This window comes from Rhamphochromis longiceps, linkage group LG2 (assembly GCF_057381845.1).
Source record: "Rhamphochromis longiceps isolate RC_006_pf linkage group LG2, R_longiceps_female_GT1.1, whole genome shotgun sequence".
NCBI lineage: Eukaryota > Metazoa > Chordata > Actinopteri > Cichliformes > Cichlidae > Rhamphochromis > Rhamphochromis longiceps.
This window is the reverse complement of record NC_140558.1, coordinates 34413331-34440282: the sequence shown is the minus strand read 5'-3', so window position 1 is coordinate 34440282 and position 26952 is coordinate 34413331. Positions and strand designations below refer to the sequence as shown.

Sequence of the window (26952 nt, the reverse complement as noted above, 5' to 3'; positions counted from 1 at the left end):
AAATTTTATCTCAAGGTAGGTTTTGTGGGAAGGAGGAGTTGGACCAAAAATGCTAAAAACCAGCTTTATGGCTGTGCTTCGACCAAAACACCAAAATAAAGCAAAACATGAAAATGTTAACTGAAAATGTTACTCTTCTACAAAATTGTACCACAGGGAAGGACACATCTGTGAGGGAGAATGCAACAAAGAAAGACAGAGACAATATGAAACACACAGGCTAAATAACAATGAAAGTAGAACCAAAATAAAGGATTGTAGTTTTTTGTACATTAACACTGTTATTGTTAGGAAAGAAAGTTGGCTTATTTAAATATCCATCAACAAAAACTTAAAACAAGTGAGAGAAGAAAAATAATGAAAATAGGACAAAGGGTATCCTCCTACCTCAGGAGTCCTATCACTATCTCCAAACACATCAGCAAAGTCTGATGGACTTTTCTTCAGAGTCTGGTCAGCAGGCAGCGTGTTGTCATTGTATGATGTCACAAACTTAAAGTCACTGGTTCTAGAACCTGTGGTCAGGTACGCATCATAATTGTAAGCGCTGCGTAAAGTTCCTGTGCCATCAACATCTGCGTAATTAGGAGGGAGATAACCGCTGGGGATGGCGACTGCTCCGTCAAATAACAGTCTGGGCTTTCTCCTGCGACAAAACCTCAAACCCAGGATGATGATGATAAAAGTCAGGAAAAAGGTGGACACAGAAACCAGCGCTATGATCAGATAAGAGGTCAGTTTGGAATTGCTCTCATTATAAGACAGATCCTTCAGTTCTGGCACCTCAGCCAAGTTATCAGAAATAAGTAAATACATGGAACAGGTGGCAGACAGAGAGGGCTGTCCGTTATCTTTCACTGCCACTACAAGGTTCTGTTTCATGCTGTCAGATTCAGAAATGTCCCGCAGTGTCCTGATCTCTCCGCTGTGGACACCAATAGTAAAAAGTCCCGGATCAGTGGATTTGACTATTTGATAGGACAGCCAGGCGTTCTGTCCGGAGTCCGCGTCCACCGCGATCACTTTGGACACCAGAGAGCCTCCGTGTGCAGCTTTGGGGACCAGCTCGGTCATGAAGGAATTGCCCTCTGGGGAGGGGTAGAGGATCTGAGGAGAGTTGTCATTCACATCTGAGATGAACACACTCACGGTCACGTTGCTGCTGAGGGGAGGAGAACCATTGTCTCTGGCCACCACGTGGACTTTAAAACTCCTAAACTGTTCATAATCAAACGACCTCACAGCGTGGATCACACCCGTGTCTCCGTTCACAGACAGATAGGAGGACACCGGGGCACCGTTCACCTCACCAGCTAACAGAGAATAAACCACTGTACCGTTCTGTCTCCAGTCGGGGTCTCGAGCACTAACGGAACATAACGTGGAGCCCGGTTTGTTATTCTCACTCACATATGCGCTGTACGACTGCTCATCAAACACAGGTGAGTTGTCGTTGATATCTGCTACAGATAACTGAACACTTTTAGTCGACGACAGAGGTGGAGAGCCCTCGTCGGTGGCAGTGATTGTAATGTTGTAATCAGACACTAGTTCGCGGTCCAGCTGTCCTGTGGTCACCAGAGAATAATAGTTTTTAATAGAAGGAACCAACTTAAAGGGAACACCCTGCTGGATGGAGCAGCGGACCTGTCGGTTATTCTCAGAGTCTCTGTCCTGCACGTTAATGATGCCCACCTCTGTACCACGTGGCACGTTCTCAGGTATGGGGTTAGATAGTGATTTCAGATTTATAACTGGTGCATTATCATTTACATCCGTAATCTCAATTAACAGAGTAGCATATGATGCTAATCCCAAACCATCTTTCGCAGTAATCTGGATTTCATACGACGATTCCTTTTCATAATCAATTGCTCCAGCCACTCTCACTGCTCCTGTTTTAGGGTCCAAAGAAAAATCTTGTCTTTCTTCAGAGACGTGGTCAAACCCATAATTAACTTCACCATTTACACCTTCATCTGCATCTGTGGCGCTAACTGTGAGAACAACAGTATCCAGAGGGGAGTTTTCGTGGAGACTAGCTTTATAGACATTCTGACTAAACACCGGGACATTATCATTAGCATCCAGTACAGTGACGTGTATGACCACAGTGCCTGATCTCTGTGGAGAGCCTCCATCGAAGGCGGTAAGTAACAGCACAATCTCTTTTTTGTCTTCCCTGTCTAGTTCTTTGTCTAAGACTAGTTCGCCATATTTTCTCCCACCACCTTTGGATTTAACGTTTAATCTGAAGTGATCATTTTGCTGAAGTGAATAACCCTGAACAGCATTTTCTCCGATGTCTGCATCGTGAGCTTCATCTAGGGGAAAGCCTGTACCTTTGACTGCCAGTTCGTGTATTTCAAAGTTGAGTGACTCCTCCTTAAACTGAGGCGAGTTATCGTTGATGTCTTGAACGCGAATATGAATGCGGTGCAATTCCAAAGGATTTTCCAGCACTAGCTCCTGTTTCAGAACACACGACGCCTTTTTCGCACAAAGCCCCTCTCGGTCGATCCTTTCTTGTACAATTAACTCGCCAGTATTGAGATTTACGCTGCAGTACTTGACACCACTATCCTCTGTATCTATACGAGCTTTTCGAGCGGACAGTCTGCCCAAATCGAGTCCCAGATCCTTAGCGATATTTCCAATTATAGATCCACGTGTCATCTCCTCCGGGATAGAGTAGCTCATGTCTCCGATGACAAAGCGGAGAGAAAGAAAAATAAAAGCAAGGCCGCAGTGCAGCGCAAATATGGTGTATCCCATTGTTACCATCAGAAATGGCACATGAGAGATAAACATAAAGTCAAGACAGTAAAAATGTCCAAAGAATCTTTAAAGTCACTGTGAAACTGGAGTCATACGCGAGGAGATATTTTCCAACTGCGTTACAAAAGGAGAACCGGGCTTTGAATTCGCTGAGACAGAAGGGTGGAGAATGATCAGGTCTTCACGTTTACTGGCGCACACTGACACCATGAGTATTTACTGAGGTATGGCAACGTGAAGTTTTTTTTTTAATTTAATATGTAATACAATTTGATATTCTGTAGAGCCATTCACTGTGAACGGGCGAGTAAAAAATATAAAGATAGTTGCTTTGCTATTTTATTATTACTTTTAATGGCTGAAAATATAGGTAGTTATAAAATATATAATGAAATTAGGTAATGATCCAGCTGCAATGGAAACTAAAAAAAAGGTAAAATAACCGTTTCTCTGTTTCCAGACAGCTTTGACGAGTCAAAAGAATGATCCTAGACACAGACTCTGCACTATGATTTAAGTTGAAAGGGGAGAGAGCTTTTTCTCTCTCGTTTTTTTTTCTTTTTTGTTGTTATTCCTGTTAGTTTCTCTTTTATCAAAATTCTAAGTTCTTCGTGATGTTTTATGTGCAAAAACGTAGCGTTACTTTTTGATGACTTGCTGTGAAATCGTTTTGTATTTCTGAAGAGTCCTGGGATTCTCATTGTAATAGATAGAGAGGGTCAAAAAAGGCTCAAATGTATTCGTCCAATTAACTGAGGGTGAACAAACGGTGATCCACACAGTGCGCTTTCAGAAGGATTAGTAACCATTTTAAAATTGATACAACGAATAGATAACGAAAAAAAAACGACAAAGTGACTATGAACACTGCTGCAAGAATTTTGAAAGACCGTTGAAGGGTTCGATTTCTATCAACGCTGAGAACTTAACGTAAAGGATTCATAAGAACAATTATGACTGAAAGAAGATTTCTTTAAATGAAATATGTAAAAATTTAAAATGTAAGACAGTTAGAACAAAGAGTAATAGAATGTGCGCTCTTTATCACGTTCATTTAGAACATGAGCAATAGAGACATGTCCATACCTTTTTCTTTTCAGTAACAATTAAAGAAAAATGAAAAAAGAATTACATTTTTAATGGCCAACACAAACGTAAAAGGAACAGCTTTATTATCAATTAGACATCCTTATTTATGCGAAAACTATTATCACACCTAAATACTAAAAATATTGTATTTAGGTGTGCTATAACGGTGGCAGTGTTTCTAAAACAAAGAAAGAAAGAAAGGTAAAGAGAAGAAGAAAGCACAAAACAAAAAACTATCTTTAGAAGAGCATTAAAATGTCAAGCCGAGTTCAGGACCAAGGACAGACAAGAATGATGTAAATAAGAAGGTGTTTATACTACTACACAAACCAGAAACAACGCAACTTTGGACAAACCAAATCGGTGGTCTCTCAAATTTCGAAAACATGCATTAGGAAAAAAAAAAAAAGAGAGAAAAGTGGACTTAAAACTCACACAAAACGATTCCAGGAACAGCGCAAAAACGCAGTTCAGAACCAAGGACAGAGAAAAAAAATAATGAAATTGCAAGATGCTTACGTTACTAATGAACAAAAGCAACAAGGTAAATCAAATGAGGTTGGAGAATCATTCAAGTTTATTTTTGGGACGACGAAAAGATTTTTTTGGTGACAATGAAATGATCCTACCTCAGGAGAACCATCGCTGTCCCCAAACACATCAACAAAGTCTGATGGACTTTTCTTCAGAGTCTGGTCAGCAGGCAGCGTGTTGTCATTGTATGATGTCACAAACTTAAAGTCACTGGTTCTAGAACCTGTGGTTAGGTACGCGTCGTAATTATAAGCACTGCGTAAAGTCCCTGCACCATCAACATCTGCGTAATTAGGAGGGAGATAACCGCTGGGGATGGCGACTGCTCCATCAAACAACAGTCTGGGCTTTCTCCTGCGACAAAACCTCAAACCCAGGATGATGATGATAAAAGTCAGGAAAAAGGTGGACACAGACACCAGCGCGATGATTAGATAAGACGTCAGTTTGGAATTGCTCTCATTATAAGACAGATCCTTCAGTTCTGGCACCTCAGCCAAGTTATCAGAAATAAGTAAATACATGGAACAGGTGGCAGACAGAGAGGGCTGTCCGTTATCTTTCACTGCCACTACAAGGTTCTGTTTCATGCTGTCAGATTCAGAAATGTCCCGCTGTGTCCTGATCTCTCCGCTGTGGACACCAATAGTAAAAAGTCCCGGATCAGTGGATTTGACTATATGATAGGACAGCCAGGCGTTCTGTCCGGAGTCCGCGTCCACCGTGATCACTTTGGACACCAGAGAGCCTCCGTGTGCAGCTTTGGGGACCAGCTCGGTCATGAAGGAGTTGCCCTCCGGGGAGGGGTACAGGATCTGAGGAGAGTTGTCATTCATATCTGAGATGAACACACTCACGGTCACGTTGCTGCTGAGAGGAGGAGAACCGTTGTCTCTGGCCATCACGTGGACTTTAAAACTCCTGAACTGTTCATAATCAAACGACCTCACAGCGTGGATCACACCCGTGTCTCCGTTCACAGACAGATAGGAGGACACCGGGGCACCGTTCACCTCACCAGCTAACAGAGAATAAACCACTGTACCGTTCTGTCTCCAGTCGGGGTCTCGAGCACTAACGGAACATAAAGTGGAGCCCGGTTTGTTATTCTCACTCACATATGCGCTGTACGACTGTTCCTCAAACACAGGTGGGTTGTCGTTGATGTCAGCTACAGATAACTGAACACTGTTAGAGGAGGACAGAGGTGGAGAGCCCTCGTCAGTGGCAGTGATTGTAATGTTGTAATTGGACACTAGTTCACGGTCCAGTTGTCCCGTGGTCACCAGAGAATAATAGTTTTTAATAGAAGGAACCAACTTAAAGGGAACACCCTGCTGGATGGAGCAGCGGACCTGTCGGTTATTCTCAGAGTCTCTGTCCTGCACGTTAATGATGCCCACCTCTGTACCAGGTGACGCGTTCTCTGGTATCGGGTTAGACATTGATTTAAGATGTATTACTGGTGCATTGTCGTTAACGTCAGTGACTTCAATATTTAATGTTGAATATGAAACTAACCCTAATCCATCTTTAGCGCTTATCTGCATTTCATATGATGATACTTTCTCGTAATCAATTGCTCCAGCCACTCTCACTTCTCCAGTTTTGGGGTTTAATGAAAACACATCGCTGTTTTCATCTGAAACATGATCAAATCCATAAGTAATTTCGCTATTTAAACCTTCATCTGGATCAGTGGCACTCACTGTGATTACTAATGTTTCCAGAGGAGAGTTTTCAGACAGACTTGCTTCATAGACATTCTGACCAAACACTGGTACATTATCATTAGCATCCAGTACAGTGACGTGTATGACAACAGTGCCCGATCTCTGTGGAGAGCCTCCATCGAAGGCGGTAAGTAACAGCACAATCTCTTTTTTGTCCTCCCTGTCCAGTTCTTTCTCTAAGACTAGTTCACAGTATTTACGACCACTCGCCTTTGTGTTCACATTTAGTTTGAAATGATCATTCTGCTGAAGTGAATAGCCCTGCACAGCATTTTCTCCGATGTCAGCGTCGTGAGCTTCGCCGACAAGAAAACGTTCGCCTTTATCCGCTGACTCCCGTATTTCAATCTTAAGTGATTCCTCTTTAAACTGTGGTGAGTTATCGTTGATATCTTGAACGTGGATATGAATGCGGTGCAGTTCTAGAGGATTTTCCAGCACTAGCTCCTGTTTCAGAACACACGACGCTTTTTTAGCACAAAGCCCCTCTCGGTCGATCCTTTCTTGTACAATTAACTCGCCAGTATTGAGATTTACGCTGCAATACTTTACACCGCTATCCTCTGTATCTATACGAGCCTTTCGAACGGACAGTCTCCCGAAATCAAGTCCCAGATCCTTAGCGATATTTCCAATTATAGATCCACGTTTTATCTCCTCTGACACAGAATAGCTCACGTCTCCACTAACGGTCCCGAAGGCAATAGACATAAAAGCAAGGCCGCAGTGCAGCGCGAATACGCTGTATCCCATTGTTACTGCGGGGAAAAAAACAAATTTTGCTAGCAGTTTTGCAAGTAAGATCTACAATGACCAGTATCCTTCCATACGCGAAACATTCACCAAACCTTTTCCGAAAAATAACTCCAACTACAGATCCGAGGTTGAAAGTCATAGACAGTGAAGGGTGGGGTATTATTGCAGTCTCTCATTTGCTGGCACACACTGACCCCATGGGTATTTCTCTAGGTATAACAACACAACAGTATGATTTAATTTCAAACAGAGACATGTTCAGAGAAAATTGCCAGTCGAATCTACAAAAACGTTGTGAGAACAAAGAGATAAATTAAGTTTGCCAGATAATTATATACAACTGCTATACAGGGTAGGTCAACACCAAACTAAACCATGTTTCCTTCAAGAGCTTCATGTTTTCAAATTAATTTTATATTTCAAGTCATTCCACAAAAAACTATAAGCTGGAGCATTTAAATTATAAATATTGTATGAAGTGCCAAACCTATATTCCATGATGTCATGACTCTCTCTCACTAATGAAACTATGATCGTTATTTTCATTCTTAGCGCACTTTCCTGTTTTACATTTCCACCTTCCTGTTTAAAAATGTATTAAGTAAAACTGAGAAAAAGCTGTATTGAATACATTCATGTATAGCCTGTAACAGTTACATTATTTAAAAAAAACAACACTTTTCTCGTTTTAGAGGTGGAAAATGTCAAAAATAAAACGTAAGCATTTTCCTTTTAAAGTAAACTTCCTGAATTATTCTGTTTTTTAGATTGTAAATTCTGACTTTATATTTTCACCACTGCAGTTTTTACTCTGCTAAAACACTGCAGTTAAAGACAAATTTCTTTTAAGTAATTACTGTTCAGCGAACATTTTAAGAGTGTGGAATCTGTGGAAACATCGGTAATACATTTGTGTGGGGAAAAAGTATTTTCTCTGATTGCTTAAATCTGTCCTGATGAATAAAATGTTTAAGCTGTTGCGGATTTTTCTGACAGCAGACTGTGTTTGTAAGATGAAGGTTTACATGTGGTGAAACTACGAACCGATTTAATGCTGATGCTAGACATAATTAAAGACAGACTGATCAATAATCTTTATCAAGTCTAAGCAAAGAGACCATACCATTTCATTAAACGCGTGGATACAGCAAATGCCTCACATAAGATGTTTAGTTTAACTTAACCAAAAATTACAGTGCATTTGTGAAATTCATATGCCGGCTGGAAGTTTCTTCATTTAAGGTACCGGCTGGCTGTCAGTGAAATTTGAGGTCGTAACATGTTATTTAACACCATAAAAAAACTTTCAAGTTCTGTAAGACAAAACTTTTGGTTGAAACGTTCATTTATAGAGCGCAAAGGGCATGATATATGTGGGGAGGGTCTTTCTGGTATTTCAAATATCGCGTAACATACATAGGAACGACATGCGCGAAGAAAATAAATAATTAGGAAATCATCATGCAATGTACAACTGGCACCTATTAAAAGAAACAGACTCACTGGAGGGAGGCAATTTCTTTAACAAAATCACAGATAAACGAAGCCAAACTACACCGAAGCAAACAAAGACATTCAGTCTTCTTGTTGAAGATGCACAAAGACTTATGTATAACAATCAGCTATGCTCAATGTCTACTAATATCAAACAAACAAACCAAAAACTTCAGCACCATGGATAGAGTAAGAGAGACGCAAAAGACATTCTCTAGTCAAACTTAAACTGTATGGCAGCAGAAATTAATTTTAAAATAACATAAACACCATGAATTTCTTCCGCGTGAACACTATCAAATAAGTGAACAAAAAGTCTGAAATGTGTAAGAAAATCGGAAACCTTGAGTCAGCAAAGCGAATTTTCAACGAACAGTCCTCGAACGTCTCAAAGTAAACACCAAAATAAAACCTGAATGGCAAATAACAAGATTGAGAGAAGCGTGGCTGTCTCATTGGAACTAATGTGAAGGGAATAATTATGCATCATACCTCAGTGGCAGTATCGCAGTCCCCGAATACATCAGCAAAGTCTGATGGACTTTTCTTCAGAGTCTGGTCAGCAGGCAGCGTGTTGTCATTGTATGATGTCACAAACTTAAAATCACTGGTTCTTGAACCTGTGGTTAGGTACGCGTCATAATTGTAAGTGCTGCGTAAAGTTCCTGTGCCATCAACATCTGCGTAATTAGGAGGGAGATAACCGCTGGGGATGGCAACTGCTCCATCAAACAACAGTCTGGGCTTTCTCCTGCGACAAAACCTCAAACCCAGAATGATGATGATGAAAGTCAGAAAAAACGTGGACACAGACACCAGCGCGATGATCAGATAAGAGGTCAGTTTGGAATTGCTCTCATTATAAGACAGATCCTTCAGTTCTGGCACCTCAGCCAAGTTATCAGAAATAAGTAAATACATGGAACAGGTGGCAGACAGAGAGGGCTGTCCGTTATCTTTCACTGCCACTACAAGGTTCTGTTTCATGCGGTCAGATTCAGAAATGTCCCGCTGTGTCCTGATCTCTCCGCTGTGGACACCAATAGTAAAAAGTCCCGAATCAGTAGATTTGACTATTTGATAGGACAGCCAGGCGTTCTGTCCGGAGTCCGCGTCCACCGCGATCACTTTGGACACCAGAGAGCCTCCGTGTGCAGCTTTGGGGACCAGCTCGGTCATGAAGGAATTGCCCTCCGGGGAGGGGTACAGGATCTGAGGAGAGTTGTCATTCACATCTGAGATGAACACACTCACGGTCACGTTGCTGCTTAGAGGAGGAGAACCGTTGTCTCTGGCCATCACGTGGACTTTAAAACTCCTGAACTGTTCGTAATCAAACGACCTCACAGCGTGGATCACACCCGTGTCTCCGTTCACAGACAGATAAGAGGACACCGGGGCACCGTTCACCTCACCAGCTAACAGAGAATAAACCACTGTACCGTTCTGTCTCCAGTCGGGGTCTCGAGCACTAACGGAACATAACGTGGAGCCCGGTTTGTTATTCTCACTCACATATGCGCTGTACGACTGTTCCTCAAACACAGGTGGGTTGTCGTTGATGTCAGCTACAGATAACTGAACACTTTTAGTCGACGACAGAGGTGGGGAGCCCTCGTCAGTGGCAGTGATTGTAATGTTGTAATCGGACACTAGTTCGCGGTCCAGTTGTCCTGTGGTCACCAGAGAATAATAGTTTTTAATAGAAGGAACCAACTTAAAGGGGACACCCTGCTGGATGGAGCAGCGGACCTGTCGGTTATTCTCAGAGTCTCTGTCCTGCACGTTAATGATGCCCACCTCTGTACCAGGTGGGGCGTTCTCAGGTATGGGGTTAGACAATGATTTCAGATTTATAAATGGTGCATTGTCGTTCACATCAGTTATATCAATAATAACTTTTGCTTCTGAAGACAGGCCATAACCGTCTTTTGCTTCAACAGGCAATTCGTATTTCGACCCCTCTTCATAATCGATATCACCTGTAACAAGAATTTCTCCAGTTTTGGGATCAAGTGAAAAAAGCTTTTCTAATTTATCAGAAGGTCGACTAAATTCATAAGTAACCTCTCCATTAACTCCCTCATCTGCATCTGATGCGTTTACTCTGATAACTGGGGTTTTCAGTGGTGAGTTTTCCGGTATACTGGCTCTATATACGGCCTCTGTGAACACGGGGGCGTTATCATTAGCATCAAGAACAATTACGTGTATGACCACTGTCCCTGATTTCCGAGGGGAGCCACCATCCATGGCTGTGAGCAGTAATTTCATTTCCTGCTTCTCTTCTCGGTCTAACTCCGTATCTAAAACCAGCTCACCGTATTTACTGCCAGAACTTGTCGTCTGAATGCTGAACACAAAGTGAGCGTTTTCTTGTAAAATGTAGCTTTGAACGGAATTTTGACCTACATCTGCGTCATGTGCTCTATTAATGCGATACCTGGCTCCTTTGTCCGCTGATTCTCTAATTTCCAGCTTTATAATATCTTTCGGAAAGATTGGCGCATTGTCGTTTATGTCCTGCACCTGCAGGGACAACCGGTGCAGCTCCAACGGATTCTCTAACAGCAAGTCGAATTTGAGAACACACGAAGGCCTTTCTCCACAGTGCTCCTCTCGGTCTATTCTCTCCGCAACGAATAAATCTCCGCTTCTCTGGTTTATTCCACAATACTGTCTTTCGCTTCCTTCCAAGTCAACACGAGGTTTTCGAGCAGACAGTCGACCAAGATCCAGCCCGAGATCTTTAGCGATATTTCCAATAACAGATCCGCGTTTCAGCTCCTCTTGTACGGAATAGCTCAGATCTCCGTTTGCGTATTGCGCCATAACAAAGAGAAACACAAAACTGAGGCTTTGACAAAGACTTCGGCTCTGCATCATCCTGAGAAAGCACTAAACAGTTTAAAACACGCTATTTGAACCCTTAAGAAATACGTCCCTAGATCAGTATATGAGCCTTTCAAGCAACTGTCGATGCTGTTGATGACTAGATAAAGCAGTGTGCTCGTTCTGATGGGTGGTGTGCAACATGGGTTCAACACTAAGTCCATAGCTGGTGTATAGTGACACCGTGAGTGCAAAGGATATATAATAATATCAGAAAGTATTTTTAAATGCCTTTTCTGTTGTTGTTTTTGTTGTTGGTGTTGTTTTTGTTGTTGGTGTTTGTTTTTTTTTTGACAAAGTGGTTGTTCAAAAGTAAACTTTAATAAAATCGTAAGAAAGTGTAATAATGCGCTATTTTTTATTTTTCTTTGTTATTTATTTATTTATTTATTTATTTATTTATTTATTTTGTGCTATATGTTTAATTCAACGGCGATGCTCATATCATGTGTTACAAGGTTTTGAAAATAATGTCTCTCTAAGGTGGTCCTTCTAAAGAATGCGATAATCATAGAAAACTTTGACGTGCGATACAACATTTTCAGCAGATCATTTCCTCTAGTTTTAATGTAAGGCATTTCAAAATCACATCGAAGTCAAAAACTCTCCAACCTTCTTTAACACTTTCTCTCTCTATGTCTTGCAACAATTTTTCTTTCCCTTTCTCCCCCCCAAAAAAGTTCCAATAAATTTCCAATGACAAGTTTAAAAAAAATGTTTAACCGATATCACCGAAGGCCACGACTATGACCTAACAGATAATTAAAATGAGTGATAAATTTCAAACTGACCTAAACGAGGGCTATTTTGGTGTTTATGTTTCACTCCGTATAAAACGGTAAAGGAGATGTTTACATTATGATTCCTGAGGGATCTTAAATAGTAACAGACAATTATAAACATTCAGAAAAGCGCGGTTAACGGCGTAGAAAACAAAATAGACATGTAATACTTCAGTTACAGACGCTTAAACACTAGGCCGCCGATAACCATTTTACTTTAGTCACTCCAATGATATGATCTGTTTTCCTAATAATAAAAGGTAATTTATTTAAAAGACAAACTGCAACACAATAAATGAGGCACATATGTGTTGGTGAAAATAACTTCACTGTAATCTAAAGTGTTTTCAAAATGGAAAACAAATCTAAAAATCCAGAAAGTTTTTCCTGAATATTAATACCACGCGCAGCCAGTTCAGTTTGTTCAGCAACAAGGTCAGAGACAGGATGAAGAAGCGGATATAGTGCTCAAAAGTTTAAACCAGAGAAAACGCAATAAGCTAAACAGTTTTACTGAAGAGAATTAAAATAATAAAGTATATAATTAATTAGTAATGAACTATCACATCACGCACATTTAGAACACGTGAAAGACACAGTGAAGCGTGCCCAAACTGCTAACGGAACTTACCCAAGGAATTTTTGTTTACTCTGGCATGTGATATGTTACTTAAAATAAATATTTTAAAAAGCGCAAGAAAAATAGATTGATTGTGTTCATAAAAGTACTTTCTGCATCGCTGCAAGACTGTGAGGAAGACAGAAAATGAATGTAAAACGCCTGTTCCTACCTCTGGTGAAGGATTGCAGTCGCCGAATACATCACCAAACTCTGATGGACTTTTCTTCAGAGTCTGGTCAGCAGGCAGCGTGTTGTCATTGTACGATGTCACAAACTTAAAGTCACTGGTTCTAGAACCTGTGGTCAGGTACGCGTCATAATTATAAGTGCTGCGTAAAGTTCCTGTGCCATCAACATCTGCGTAATTAGGAGGGAGATAACCGCTGGGGATGGCAACTGCTCCATCAAACAACAGTCTGGGCTTTCTCCTGCGACAAAACCTGAAGCCCAGGATGATGATGATAAAAGTCAGGAAAAACGTGGACACAGACACCAGTGCGATGATCAGATAAGAGGTCAGTTTGGAATTGCTCTCATTATAAGACAGATCCTTCAGTTCTGGCACCTCAGCCAAGTTATCAGAAATAAGTAAATACATGGAACAGGTGGCAGACAGAGAGGGCTGTCCGTTATCTTTCACTGCCACTACAAGGTTCTGTTTCATGCTGTCAGATTCAGAAATGTCCCGCTGTGTCCTGATCTCTCCGCTGTGGACACCAATGGTAAAAAGTCCCGGATCAGTGGATTTGACAATATGATAGGACAGCCAGGCGTTCTGTCCGGAGTCCGCGTCCACCGCGATCACTTTGGACACCAGAGAGCCTCCGTGTGCAGCTTTGGGGACCAGCTCGGTCATGAAGGAGTTGCCCTCCGGGGAGGGATACAGGATCTGAGGAGAGTTGTCATTCACATCTGAGATGAACACACTCACGGTCACGTTGCTGCTGAGAGGAGGAGAACCGTTGTCTCTGGCCATCACGTGGACTTTGAAATTCCTGAACTGTTCATAATCAAACGACCTCACAGCGTGGATCACACCCGTGTCTCCGTTCACAGACAGATAGGAGGACACCGGGGCACCGTTCACCTCACTAGCTAACAGAGAATAAACCACTGTACCGTTCTGTCTCCAGTCGGGGTCTCGAGCACTAATGGAACATAAAGTGGAGCCAGGTTTGTTATTCTCACTCACATATGCGCTGTACGACTGTTCCTCAAACACAGGTGGGTTGTCGTTGATGTCAGCTACAGATAACTGAACACTTTTAGAAGAGGACAGAGGTGGAGAGCCCTCGTCAGTGGCAGTGATTGTAATGTTGTAATCGGACACTAATTCGCGGTCTAGTTGCCCTGTGGTCACCAGAGAATAATAGTTTTTAATAGACGGAACCAACTTAAAGGGGACACCCTGCTGGATGGAGCAGCGGACCTGTCGGTTATTCTCAGAGTCTCTGTCCTGCATGTTAATGATGCCCACCTCTGTACCAGGTGGGGCGTTCTCAGGTATGGGGTTAGACAATGATTTCAGATTTATAAATGGTGCATTGTCGTTCACATCAGTAATATCAATAACAACTTTTGCTTCTGAAGAAAGGCCATAACCGTCTTTGACTTCAACAATTACTTCGTATTTCGACCCCTCTTCATAGTCGATTTCACCTGTAACAAGAATTTCTCCAGTTTTCGGATCAAGTGAAAAAAGCTTTTGTAATTTATCAGAAAGTCGACTAAATTCATAAGTAACCTCTCCATTAACGCCCTCATCTGCATCTGATGCGTTTACTCTGATAACTGGAGTTTTCAGTGGTGAGTTTTCCGGTATACTGGCTCTATATACGGCCTCTGTGAACACGGGGGCGTTATCATTAGCATCAAGAACAATTACGTGTATGACCACTGTCCCTGATTTCCGAGGGGAGCCACCATCCATGGCTGTGAGCAGTAATTTCATTTCCTGCTTCTCTTCTCGGTCTAACTCCGTATCTAAAACCAGCTCACCGTATTTACTGCCAGAACTTGTCGTCTGAATGCTGAACACAAAGTGAGCGTTTTCTTGTAAAATGTAGCTTTGAACAGAATTTTGACCTACATCTGCATCTTGTGCTGCATTAATGCGATACCTGGCTCCTTTGTCCGCTGATTCTCTAATTTCCAGCTTTATAATATCTTTCGGAAAGATTGGCGCATTGTCGTTTATGTCCTGCACCTGCAGGGACAACCGGTGCAGCTCCAACGGATTCTCTAACAGCAAGTCGAATTTGAGAACACACGAAGGCCTTTCTCCACAGTGCTCCTCTCGGTCTATTCTCTCCGCAACGAAAAACTCTCCGCTTCTCTGGTTTATTCCACAATACTGTCTTTCGCTTCCTTCCAAGTCAACACGAGGTTTTCGAGCAGATAGCCGACCCAGATCCAGCCCGAGATCTTTAGCGATATTTCCAATAACAGATCCGCGCTTCAGCTCCTCATGTGCAGAATAGCTCAGATCTCCGTGTGCGTATTGGATTATATCAAAGAGAAAAAAAAAGCAAAGGCTTTGACAAACACGCTGTCTGTGCGCCATCCTATGACAGCACTACAGAAGTTAAAACACGTTAATTTAAATCTTTAAAAACAAGTCACTGGATCAGTATATTTCTATTTTTTGTCGCTGGTATTGTAGACTGCAAAAAATAGAATGGTCGAACCCACTGATGGGTGGTGTGCAAAGTAGGTTGAAATTCTCCTGCTTTGCTGGTCTATAGTGACACCCTGAGCATAAATAGCACATAACAGTTTTGGAGAAAACGTTTTTGCTTGATCCGTGAAGATATCATTTCTCTTTTATACTTTAACAAAAACATTTCAACGCGGGTATTCAAACACAGCTGTATGAAGGCAGGATTCTGTAATTTTTTCTTCACTACTCTTTATGTGACTTTTTTTCATTGATGTTTAAAGGCTCCATTAAATTGCATTATCTCTCATCCGAATCAAAACTTTGAAAACACACAAAATGCTTCGTATATTTTTCCACGCATCATTTACATTTTGGCTGCATTTTTAACATTTTGCCGTTGCTTGAAAGTCAGTCTTGGTTTTCCTGTTTAAGTCTCCCTAAATAGTCTGGATAACTTTTAGAATTTTGTCTTGAGACGCACAAAAACCCTGCCCTTAACTTATACGAAGACCATTAAAGAAACATTAGTTCACTAAAAATATGCAATGAATAATAACAGAAAATAACAAAGAACCAAACCAGTGCTTTCAGTGTTTCAGTAAAATATGTCAATACAAGCATTACCTCAGTTACCACGAGATTTAAGATAAAGGAGGGATATTACTACTTCTTTCATGAAGAAACAACTTCTATAAATATGTACAATTCGCTACCGATAGTCATGTATAACGTGAATTGTCACTATGTGACCACAAACATTTTTATCCGGTTACACTTGTGATTCTACTTTTCCTTATTTTTAATCATACTTAGGAATAGATGTGATGTCATAGCAAAATCTTGTTAGGAAAATGGAACACACGTCTCCATAAAAACAAATGAAACTGTTAAACTGTAGCCTAAAAATTAAAAAATAATTAAAAAGTTATACATAAAACATAGCAGCATAGCAGCGCATTCCCCATGAAAATACGTCACAAGAGGAAACAAAAGGTTCAGCACCAAGGATAGCATGGACTAGGCCTGCTCAGCACCAAGGACAGAGACACAGAGTACCAGCTGCATGTCGGCTCCAAAGACACAGACAAGGGCAACTGATAAACTCATCGCAAAGTGGAAAAACAGCAATTCCAACCGCCTCTCTGCCTCTCGAACAGAAGAACAAGAAAAGTATTACAACTCTGACCCACGCTGGCTAACTTTAATTGAAACACAGATACTTTTGGCCAATTAAATAAACAAATAAACAATAAAACAAGACACCATAGACTGTGTTTCAAAGCTCTTGAGTCAACATGTACCAACAGTATAAGTTCAACGAAACCTGCCATTCATTAGACAGGTTTGTAGAATTGTTCTGTTGTCAGAAAACACATATTTTACAAAAGTTATTCTTTTATTTATTGTTGTGATGGAACTGTCTAAAATATACTAAATGTCCTGCAGGAGATCTAAGATGATATGTGATGACAACAGAGGACATAGGCACGTGTGATAATCTGTTTAATACTGAAGGTGATAAGTAAGAACATTAGAGCATTTTTGGGATCTTTCCTCTAAGAAACCCTTAACAGCTTAACTGCCCAAGGGAATCTTTTGTTTGGCCTTTGAGCAAAATGAACAAAGAATGCCAAACCAAACTTTTCATTTAATACTATTCACTTTAATACTATCATACACATACTCAGAAACCTGTCAAGTAAAGAGTTCACTTTTTTAACTCTTCTATTGAATACGTTATGATGGACAGACCGTAACTCTCAAGAACATAACACCACACCATGTAAGTGTTAAGAAAATCAAGGTACAAGTACAAGATTAAAAACTAACAAGAAAAAACACGATCATATCAAGAAACAGAGGATTAACATCAAGTGAAAGTATCTATTTTTTACTTGTACAGCGGTCTGTTTCTTATTTAAAAGCAAAGTTTAAGAACCACGTGCGAAAAAAACCTGCTCAGTATGAGTGTTTTATCAAAAAGAAAAAAGAAAATATTCAATTTCCTTAATTGGCAGAAGTATCACAGCCTCCAAACGCTTTGAAATTAACCAATATTTACAAGCTGTACAGTTATTGAAAATAGGACATGCGATATCTTCCTACCTTAGGAGACATATCGCCATCTCCAAACACATCTGTAAAGTCTGATGGACTTTTCTTCAGAGTCTGGTCAGCAGGCAGCGTGTTGTCATTGTATGATGTCACAAACTTAAAGTCACTGGTTCTTGAACCTGTGGTTAGGTACGCGTCATAGTTGTAAGTGCTGCGTAAAGTTCCTGTGCCATCAACATCTGTGTAATTAGGAGGAAGATAACCACTGGGGATGGCAACTGCTCCATCAAACAACAGTCTGGGCTTTCTCCTACGACAAAACCTCAAACCCAGGATGATGATGATAAAAGTCAGAAAAAACGTGGACACAGACACCAGCGCGATGATCAGATAAGAGGTCAGTTTGGAATTGCTCTCATTAAAAGACAGATCCTTCAGTTCTGGCACCTCAGCCAAGTTATCAGAAATAAGTAAATACATGGAACAGGTGGCAGACAGAGAGGGCTGTCCGTTATCTTTCACTGCCACTACAAGGTTCTGTTTCATGCTGTCAGATTCAGAAATGTCCCGCTGTGTCCTGATCTCTCCGCTGTGGACACCAATAGTAAAAAGTCCCGGATCAGTGGATTTGACTATATGATAGGACAACCAAGCGTTCTGTCCGGAGTCTGCGTCCACCGCGATCACTTTGGACACCAGAGAGCCTCCGTGTGCAGCTTTGGGGACCAGCTCGGTCATGAAGGAGTTGCCCTCCGGGGAGGGGTACAGGATCTGAGGAGAGTTGTCATTCACATCTGAGATGAACACACGCACGGTCACGTTGCTGCTGAGAGGAGGAGAACCATTGTCTCTGGCCATCACGTGGACTTTGAAATTCCTGAACTGTTCATAATCAAACGACCTCACAGCGTGGATCACACCCGTGTCTCCGTTCACAGACAGATAGGAGGACACCGGGGCACCGTTCACCTCACCAGCTAACAGAGAATAAACCACTGTGCCATTCTGTCTCCAGTCGGGGTCTCGAGCACTAACGGAACATAAAGTGGAGCCCGGTTTGTTATTCTCACTCACATATGCGCTGTACGACTGTTCCTCAAACACAGGTGGGTTGTCGTTGATGTCAGCTACAGATAACTGAACACTTTTAGAAGAGGACAGAGGTGGAGAGCCCTCGTCAGTGGCAGTGATTGTAATGTTGTAATCGGACACTAATTCGCGGTCCAGTTGCCCTGTGGTCACCAGAGAATAATAGTTTTTAATAGACGGAACCAACTTAAAGGGGACACCCTGCTGGATGGAGCAGCGGACCTGTCGGTTATTCTCAGAATCTCTGTCCTGCACGTTAATGATGCCCACCTCTGTAGCAGGTGGGACGTTCTCGTGTATAGGGTTAGTTAATGATTTCAAATTGATGGCTGGTGGGTTGTCATTGACATCAGTTATATCTATAACTACTGTACAATAAGAGGTAAGACCCGGTCCGTCCTTTGCTCTTACTCGCAGCTCTATTGAACTCTCCGTTTCATAATCAAGTGACCCGATAACTTTTATCTCTCCTGTCTTATGATTCAGTGAAAACAAAGATACATGTTCATCAGAGACATGATCGAAGTTATATGTAATATCACCATTTGGGCCAGTGTCTGCATCGGTTGCGCTCACTGTAACAACTACGGTATCTAAAAGAGAGTTTTCAGGCACACTGGCTTCATAAACGGCCTGGCTGAACACTGGGGCGTTATCATTAGCATCCAGCACAGTGATGTGAATAATCGCAGTACCTGATCTCTGAGGAGATCCACCATCTACAGCTGTAAGCACTAATTTCAGCCCTTTCTCCTTTTCTCGGTCTAGTTCTTTTAACAAAATCAATTCGGAATGTTTCCTCCCACTAACATCTGTATTTACATTAATGGTGAAATGCTCATTGTTTTGTAAATTGTAACGTTGGACAGCATTTGTGCCTATGTCGGCATCGCGGGCTTCCGTAAGTAAAAATCTCGCTCCTTTGTCTGCCGATTCTGTTATTTCAAGTGAAATCAGATTCTCACTAAACTCTGGCGCGTTATCATTTATATCTTGCACATGAATACTGATGCGATGAAGCTCTAAAGGGTTTTCCAGCACAAGCTCCTCTTTTAAAACACAGCTGGCTTTTTTACCACAAAGACTTTCCCTGTCGATCCTGTCACTGACAGTCAAATCTCCGGTGCTCAGATTAATATCACAATACCTTTTATCGTCCCTGTCTGTGTCAATGCGGACTTTACGCGAGGAAAGAGTCGCAATCCCAAGACCCAGATCTTTGGCGATATTCCCTATCACAAATCCGACTTTCATTTCCTCTGCGATAGTGTAGCTCACGTCTCCATGGGCGAAATGCAAGGCCACGAAAAGGAAAACCACACAATAGCAATTCATAGCCAATCTTCCGTATACTGCACTTCCCATGATCGATCAAGGTTTAATCCTTTCCTGGAAAATTCCTTGGAAGTGATCAAAAATAGTGCTCTTTTTAAATATTCTAAATAATCCCAGCGTTTGCCTTTTGTAACGCCCTTAACCTAGACACGCTACACCAAAAATAAGACTTCGCAATGGCAGAAAAGAATAGATGAAGAACAGAGACCTCCTGTCTTTGTTGGTGCACAGTGACACCAAGAGTTTCGTTAAATTATAGCACTGCAAACCCAAACAAGAGGCCAGCTTCGAGTTATAACGCCCTTATTAATCAATAAAATTATTGACACTCTAGGGACTTCGGTGTTATTTTGTCATTCATACTGATTTCTTAAGGGATAGTGGCAATATACTATTTTCATTATCAACCATCTCTCAAGCACACTTCAAGGAAGACCTCTAGTATTCATTTCTACATCAGACATAAAATAAGTTCCTGAGAAATCAATAAAAGGGAACCACAAATATTGTCATAATGTAAACTGCTCTACTTATTCAATCAATGCTGCATTTTTCTTTTCTTTTTTTCCATCATTTTTTGCATATAGAAAAATAAGACATTTGATTCACAAATGCCAAAAACAAATATTATAAGTGATACCCTTGGATAATATACAGCAGAATCAAATTCAGTAGCTCAAGGATGTTCCATATAACTTGTTTCATTGAGTTTCTTTAACAAACAACCTGAAATATCTTCAAAAAGAACAATGACTTTCCACTATCACCATCCGAATAAGGTGAAACTTAGAGAAACAAATATCTCGCATAAAGTGCATGATTTAGGAGGGTATTAACTCTTAAATCCACTTCTAATTTCAAGCAGGTAGGAATGAACCAAAGCTGTTGCCATGTGTATTCAACAAAGAAAAGACCAACAAGTAAGAGAAATACATCCTTATTTTTTGTAAATCTTAAATTACCAAGAGAGATTAGATCATGTAATAACTAAAGTATCTTCTTTTCTTAGTAAACACAGATTGTCTCACTCAATGTCTGGTAATAACCTAATGTAAAAACACCAAGCATTAAACAGTAAAATAATGTCTGCAGGTCTGAGATGAGTTAAGACTTTTGTATGTTTGTTTTTTTTTTCCCTGTGCTGTTAATGATGAAAACCTTCCTATGCAAGAATTTGGTGTAACATCATAACTTACCAGTTTATATGTATAAAAAATAAAAGTTTCACAACATCAAAGTATTATTTAACAGCACCAGTGCTATTCAGTGGTCTGAATGTCAGGGTTGATCACTGAGTAGAAAAGGAAAATCTGCTATTGAGAATTCCAACAGGGATTAACTTGCAGCATGTAATTTGAAATTATATTATTTAGCAGTTTGCATTGTCTTATAGTTCTCCAACCACCAGACAAGACTGTGCATTCTCAAAGTATGGCATGCTGATACTGGAATTATGCATCTGTTGTTTTTAATTTGTTCTCTCAGTTAGAGGTTACAGAATAGAGAAAAATATAGAGGAATACAATTGTTGCACTTTATTTGTAGCATAAAAGTATGAAAAACTAATGCACTGATAGCTCAGCTTCATCTGCATTGCGGTGATTAGTAGTTTGGGTGAAAACTGAGACGCACAAAGTCAGGTAACACCACTGGTAATGGCATAAGTTTGACCCCACTCATTGTACCCAGAGGTCAGAACTTTTATGCACCTGCTGTTACAGAAGTGAATACTGGATGACTGAGTAATCATCAAAAGCCAATTTTGGCATGTAAAGACTTTAAATTGGCAAGGCATAAAAAACTACCCCTAAATATTTGCTATGAGCATTTATGCAGCCAATAGCAATTGTATACTGTAATACTGTTAAGGCCAGTGGCCTGGAAACAAAAGACTTCGTAAGCCATTTTGAAGCTACTACAATATTCGATTGTATAGACTAAGTTCAATTATATGACCACTGCGTGGTGAGTTAGGTTATAAGACTAAATCAATAGCACAATTTTGAAATGGCTGTTGCTGTATGTACATGTCATATATAACCAAGAAATGAAAAACTAGCACAACACCTAACATACTTTGTGGATCAGGAGCTATTTTTTTCTCCAGGGATGATCAAAGCATGAACAAATAGCTTTTAACTGGGTGGATTTCAAATAAATAAATACAGGGAGAGCCTATTTAAAACAACAGAGACCTTGTATTTGTGAAATCTTAACAAAAAGTAACCCTTGAAAATAGATTTAGTATAGTGAAGAATAGGAATAATGCCTCAGTACTAGGAATCTAATTAAGAATATTATACTATAAAAACACATGTTGGAATATCAAATATTCAGTAATTTAAGAATGATTTCTCTCATATGTATTTGAAAACTGCTCCTGCAAATAAGACTCTAATGTAGATGCATATTAAAAACTTGTCTCATAACCTCTTAACTTTCTGAGCAGAGAGGATAAACAAAACATTAACATCAAATTAATAAACACCATGAAATGATACCAGAACAGTATTCTAGAGGATCATCTAAATGGTTGTATAAAGTCAGAGAGTTCAGATCAATAGAGAATTATAAAGACGTGTCATCAATCACAAAAACATAACAGGGCCCTACTTTTAGGAAATCTTGTTCTTAACCAAATAATTTACAAACTCTGATGGACTTTTCCTCAGAGTCTGGTCAGCAGACTGCAGTTGTAACACATGAAAAATCCAAATTCTAAAGTCAACCAAATCTCATGTCTCAGGTGCATATGAAACAATTCTGAATCCAATTTACATTCAGTAGTAACTTCAACTTTAATTTGTCGATTTTGAATTAAAAACCAAATTTCAGGAGCATAATCTGCCTGGTGTCATACTACCCTTTTAAACTGGTTATTTAATATGGTATTTGATGGTGGAAAAAAGTTGATATGAATTAGTAAGGCTGGAAGACAGGAACACAAGAGCCTAGTTCAAAAACATGTCCTCCTACCTCAGGAGTCTCCAAAGAATCTCCAAAGACATCAGCAAAGTCTGATGGACTTTTCTTCAGAGTCTGGTCAGCAGGCAGCGTGTTGTCATTGTATGATGTCACAAACTTAAAGTCACTGGTTCTTGAACCTGTGGTCAGGTACGCGTCATAGTTGTAAGTGCTGCGTAAAGTTCCTGTGCCATCAACATCTGTGTAATTAGGAGGGAGATAACCGCTGGGGATGGCAACTGCTCCATCAAACAACAGTCTGGGCTTTCTCCTACGACAAAACCTCAAACCCAGGATGATGATGATGAAAGTCAGAAAAAACGTGGACACAGACACCAGCGCGATGATGAGATAAGAGGTCAGTTTGGAATTGCTCTCATTATAAGACAGATCCTTCAGTTCTGGCACCTCAGCCAAGTTATCAGAAATAAGTAAATACATGGAACAGGTGGCAGACAGAGAGGGCTGTCCGTTATCTTTCACTGCCACTACAAGGTTCTGTTTCATGCTGTCAGATTCAGAAATGTCCCGCTGTGTCCTGATCTCTCCGCTGTGGACACCAATTGTAAAAAGTCCCGGATCAGTGGATTTGACTATTTGATAGGACAGCCAGGCGTTCTGTCCGGAGTCCGCGTCCACCGCGATCACTTTGGACACCAGAGAGCCTCCGTGTGCAGCTTTGGGGACCAGCTCGGTCATGAAGGAGTTGCCCTCCGGGGAGGGATACAGGATCTGAGGAGAGTTGTCATTCACATCTGAGATGAAAACACTCAGGGTCACGTTGCTGCTGAGAGGAGGAGAACCGTTGTCTCTGGCCATCACGTGGACTTTAAAACTCCTAAACTGTTCATAATCAAACGACCTCACAGCGTGGATCACACCCGTGTCTCCGTTCAAAGACAGATAGGAGGACACCGGGGCACCGTTCACCTCACCAGCTAACAGAGAATAAACCACTGTGCCATTCTGTCTCCAGTCGGGGTCTCGAGCACTAACGGAACATAAAGTGGAGCCAGGTTTGTTATTCTCACTCACATATGCGCTGTACGACTGTTCCTCAAACACAGGTGGGTTGTCGTTGATGTCAGCTACAGATAACTGAACACTTTTAGAAGAGGACAGAGGTGGAGAGCCCTCGTCAGTGGCAGTGATTGTAATGTTGTAATCAGACACTAGTTCACGGTCCAGTTGTCCTGTGGTCACCAGAGAATAATAGTTTTTAATAGACGGAACCAACTTAAAGGGGACACCCTGCTGGATGGAGCAACGGACCTGTCGGTTATTCTCAGAATCTCTGTCCTGCACGTTAATGATGCCCACCTCTGTACCAGGTGGCACGTTCTCAGGTATGGGGTTAGTTAGTGATTTCAAATTGATGGCTGGTGGGTTGTCATTGACATCAGTTATATCTATAACTACTGTACAATAAGAGGTAAGACCCGGTCCGTCCTTTGCTCTTACTCGCAGCTCTATTGAAGTCTCCGTTTCATAATCAAGTGACCCGATAACTTTTACCTCTCCTGTCTTATGATTCAGTGAAAACAAAGATGCATGCTCATCAGAGACATGATCGAAGTTATATGTAATATCACCATTTGGGCCAGTGTCTGCATCGGTTGCGCTCACTGTAACAACTACGGTATCTAAAAGAGAGTTTTCAGGCACACTGGCTTCATAAACGGCCTGGCTGAACACTGGGGCGTTATCATTAGCATCCAACACAGTGATGCGAATAATCGCAGTACCTGATCTCTGAGGAGATCCACCATCTACAGCTGTAAGCACTAATTTCAGCTCTTTCGCTTTTTCTCGGTCTAGTTCTTTTAACAAAACCAATTCGGAATGTTTCCTTCCACTAACATCTGTATTTACATTAATGGTGAAATGCTCATTGTTTTGTAAATTGTACCGTTGCACAGCGTTTGTGCCTATGTCGGCATCGCGGGCTTCCGTAAGTAAAAATCTCTCTCCTTTGTCTGCCGATTCTCTTATTTCAAATGAAATCAGATCCTCACTAAACTCTGGCGCGTTATCATTTATATCTTGCACATGAATACTGATGCGATGAAGCTCTAAAGGGTTTTCCAGCACAAGCTCCTCTTTTAAAACGCAGCTGGCTTTTTTACCACAAAGACTTTCCCTGTCGATCCTGTCACTGACAGTCAAATCTCCGGTGCTCAGATTAATGTCACAATACCTTTTATCGTCTCTGTCTGTGTCAATGCGGGCTTTACGCGAGGAAAGAGTCGCCATCCCAAGACCCAGATCTTTGGCGATATTCCCTATCACAAATCCGCCTTTCATCTCCTCTGCGATAGTGTAGCTCACGTCTCCATGGGCGAAATGCAAGGCCACGAAAAGGAAAACCACACAATAGCAATTCATAGCCAATCTTCCGTATACTGCACTTCCCATGATCGAATAAGGTTTAATCCTTTCCTGGAAAATTCCTTGAAAGTGATCAAAAATAGTGCTCTTTTTGAATATTCTAAATAATCCCAGCGTTTGCCTTTTGTAATGCCCTCAACCTAGACACGCTACACCAAAATAAGGCTTCGCAATGGCAGAAAAGAATAGATGAAGAATAGAGACCTCCTGTCTTTGTTGGTGCACAGTGACACCAAGAGTTTCGTTAAATTATAGCACTGCAAACCCAAACAAGAGGCCAGCTTCGAGTTATAACGCCCTTATTAATCAATATAAATAATGACAATCTAGACTTCGGTGTTATTTGGTCATTCATACAGATTTCTTCTTTTTTCCTTTTCCACCTGTGGTGCGCCTTTCAATGAAATAATAAACCATATGTTAAACAAATCCATGTGTAATCCTGCAAAAGACAAGTAAGAGCTATAGTTGCTTACAAATTCAAACCGATACTAATCCATCTGCAAGGGCTGTTACTAAATCTATAGAAAGCAACTTGTGTGCACATGAGCCAAAATCAAAGACCTTAAGGAATAGTGGCAATATACTATATTCATTATCAACCATCTCTCAAGTACACTTCAAGGAAGACCTCTAGTATCCATTTCTACATCAGACATAAAATAAGTTCCTGAGAAATTAATAAAAGGGAACCACAAATATTGCCCTAATGTAAACTGCTTTACTTATTCAATCAATGCCTCACTTTTTTTTTTTAATCAATTTTGTGTATAGAAACATAAGACATTTGATTCAAAAATGCCAAAAACAAATATTATAAGTGATACCCTTGGATAATATACAGCAGAATCAAATTTAGTAGCTCAAGGATGTTCCATATAACTTGTTTCATTGAGTTTCTTTAACAAACAACCTAAAATATCTGAAAAAAGAACAATGACTTTCCACTATTACCATCGGAATAAGGTAATGCCTTAGAGAAACAAATATCTCACATAAAGTTTATGATTTGTGCGGGTATTAACTCTTACATCCACTTCTAAATTCAAGCAGGTAGGAATGAACTAAAGCTGTTGCCATGTGTATTCAAAAAATAAAAGACCGACAAGTTAGAGAAATACATCCTTATTTTTTGTAAATCTTAAATTACCAAGAGAGATTAGATCCTGTATCATGTAATAACTTAAGTATCTTCTTTTCTTAGTAAACAAAGATTGTCTCACTCAATGTCTGGTAATAACCTAATGTAAAAACACCAAGCATTAGACAGTAAAATAATGTCTGCAGGTCTGGGATGAGTTAAGAATTTTGTATGTTTGTTTTTTTTTCCCCCTGTGCTGTTAATGATGAAAACCTTCCTATGCAAGATTTTGGTGTAACATCATAACTTACCAGTTTATATGTATAAAAAAAATAAACGTTTCACAACATCAAAGTATTATTTAACAGCACCAGTGCTATTCAGTGGTCTGAATGTCAGGGTTGGTCACTGAGTAGAAAAGGAAAAGCTGCTATTGAGAATTCCAACAGGGATTAACTTTCAGCATGTGATTTGAAATTATATTATTTAGCAGTTTGCATTGTCTTATAGTTCTCCAACCACCAGACAAGACTGTGCATTCTTAAAGTATTGCATGCTGATACTGGAATTATGCATTTGTTGTTTTTAATTTGTTCTCTTAGTTAGAGGTTACAGAATAGAGAAAAATATAGAGGAATACAATTATTGCACTTTATTTGTAGCATAAAACTATGAAAAACTAATGCACTGATAGTTCATCT

General features: G+C 40.5%; 3 protein-coding genes across 16 annotated transcripts in view; all 3 read right to left on the bottom strand.

The window, feature by feature from the left end:
- Nucleotides 1–26952, bottom strand: part of LOC146677678 (protocadherin gamma-C5-like) — a 285476-nt gene that overhangs the window by 209515 nt on the left and 49009 nt on the right. The window contains exon 1 of one of the 14 annotated variants that reach the window (XM_085424926.1): nucleotides 22795–25493. The exons of 7 other annotated variants lie outside the window; for them this stretch is intronic. In XM_085424926.1, the coding sequence (XP_085281052.1) occupies nucleotides 22795–25197 (2403 nt within the window). In that variant the 5' untranslated portion in view covers nucleotides 25198–25493. Of the gene's footprint in view, nucleotides 1–387; nucleotides 2934–12849; nucleotides 15346–17445; nucleotides 19869–22794; nucleotides 25494–26952 lie in introns of those variants that run through there. 6 more of the 14 variants (XM_085425111.1, XM_085424936.1, XM_085424964.1 and 3 more) reach the window with 6 other exon arrangements.
- Nucleotides 4383–6981, bottom strand: LOC146677687 (protocadherin beta-15-like). Its single transcript, XM_085383398.1, has one exon. The coding sequence runs from the start codon at nucleotides 6885–6887 to the stop codon at nucleotides 4383–4385; it is 2505 nt and encodes an 834-aa protein (XP_085239524.1). The 5' UTR covers nucleotides 6888–6981.
- On the bottom strand, nucleotides 8864–11269 carry LOC146677686 (protocadherin gamma-A12-like). Its single transcript, XM_085382501.1, has one exon. The coding sequence runs from the start codon at nucleotides 11265–11267 to the stop codon at nucleotides 8871–8873; it is 2397 nt and encodes a 798-aa protein (XP_085238627.1). The 5' UTR covers nucleotides 11268–11269; the 3' UTR covers nucleotides 8864–8870.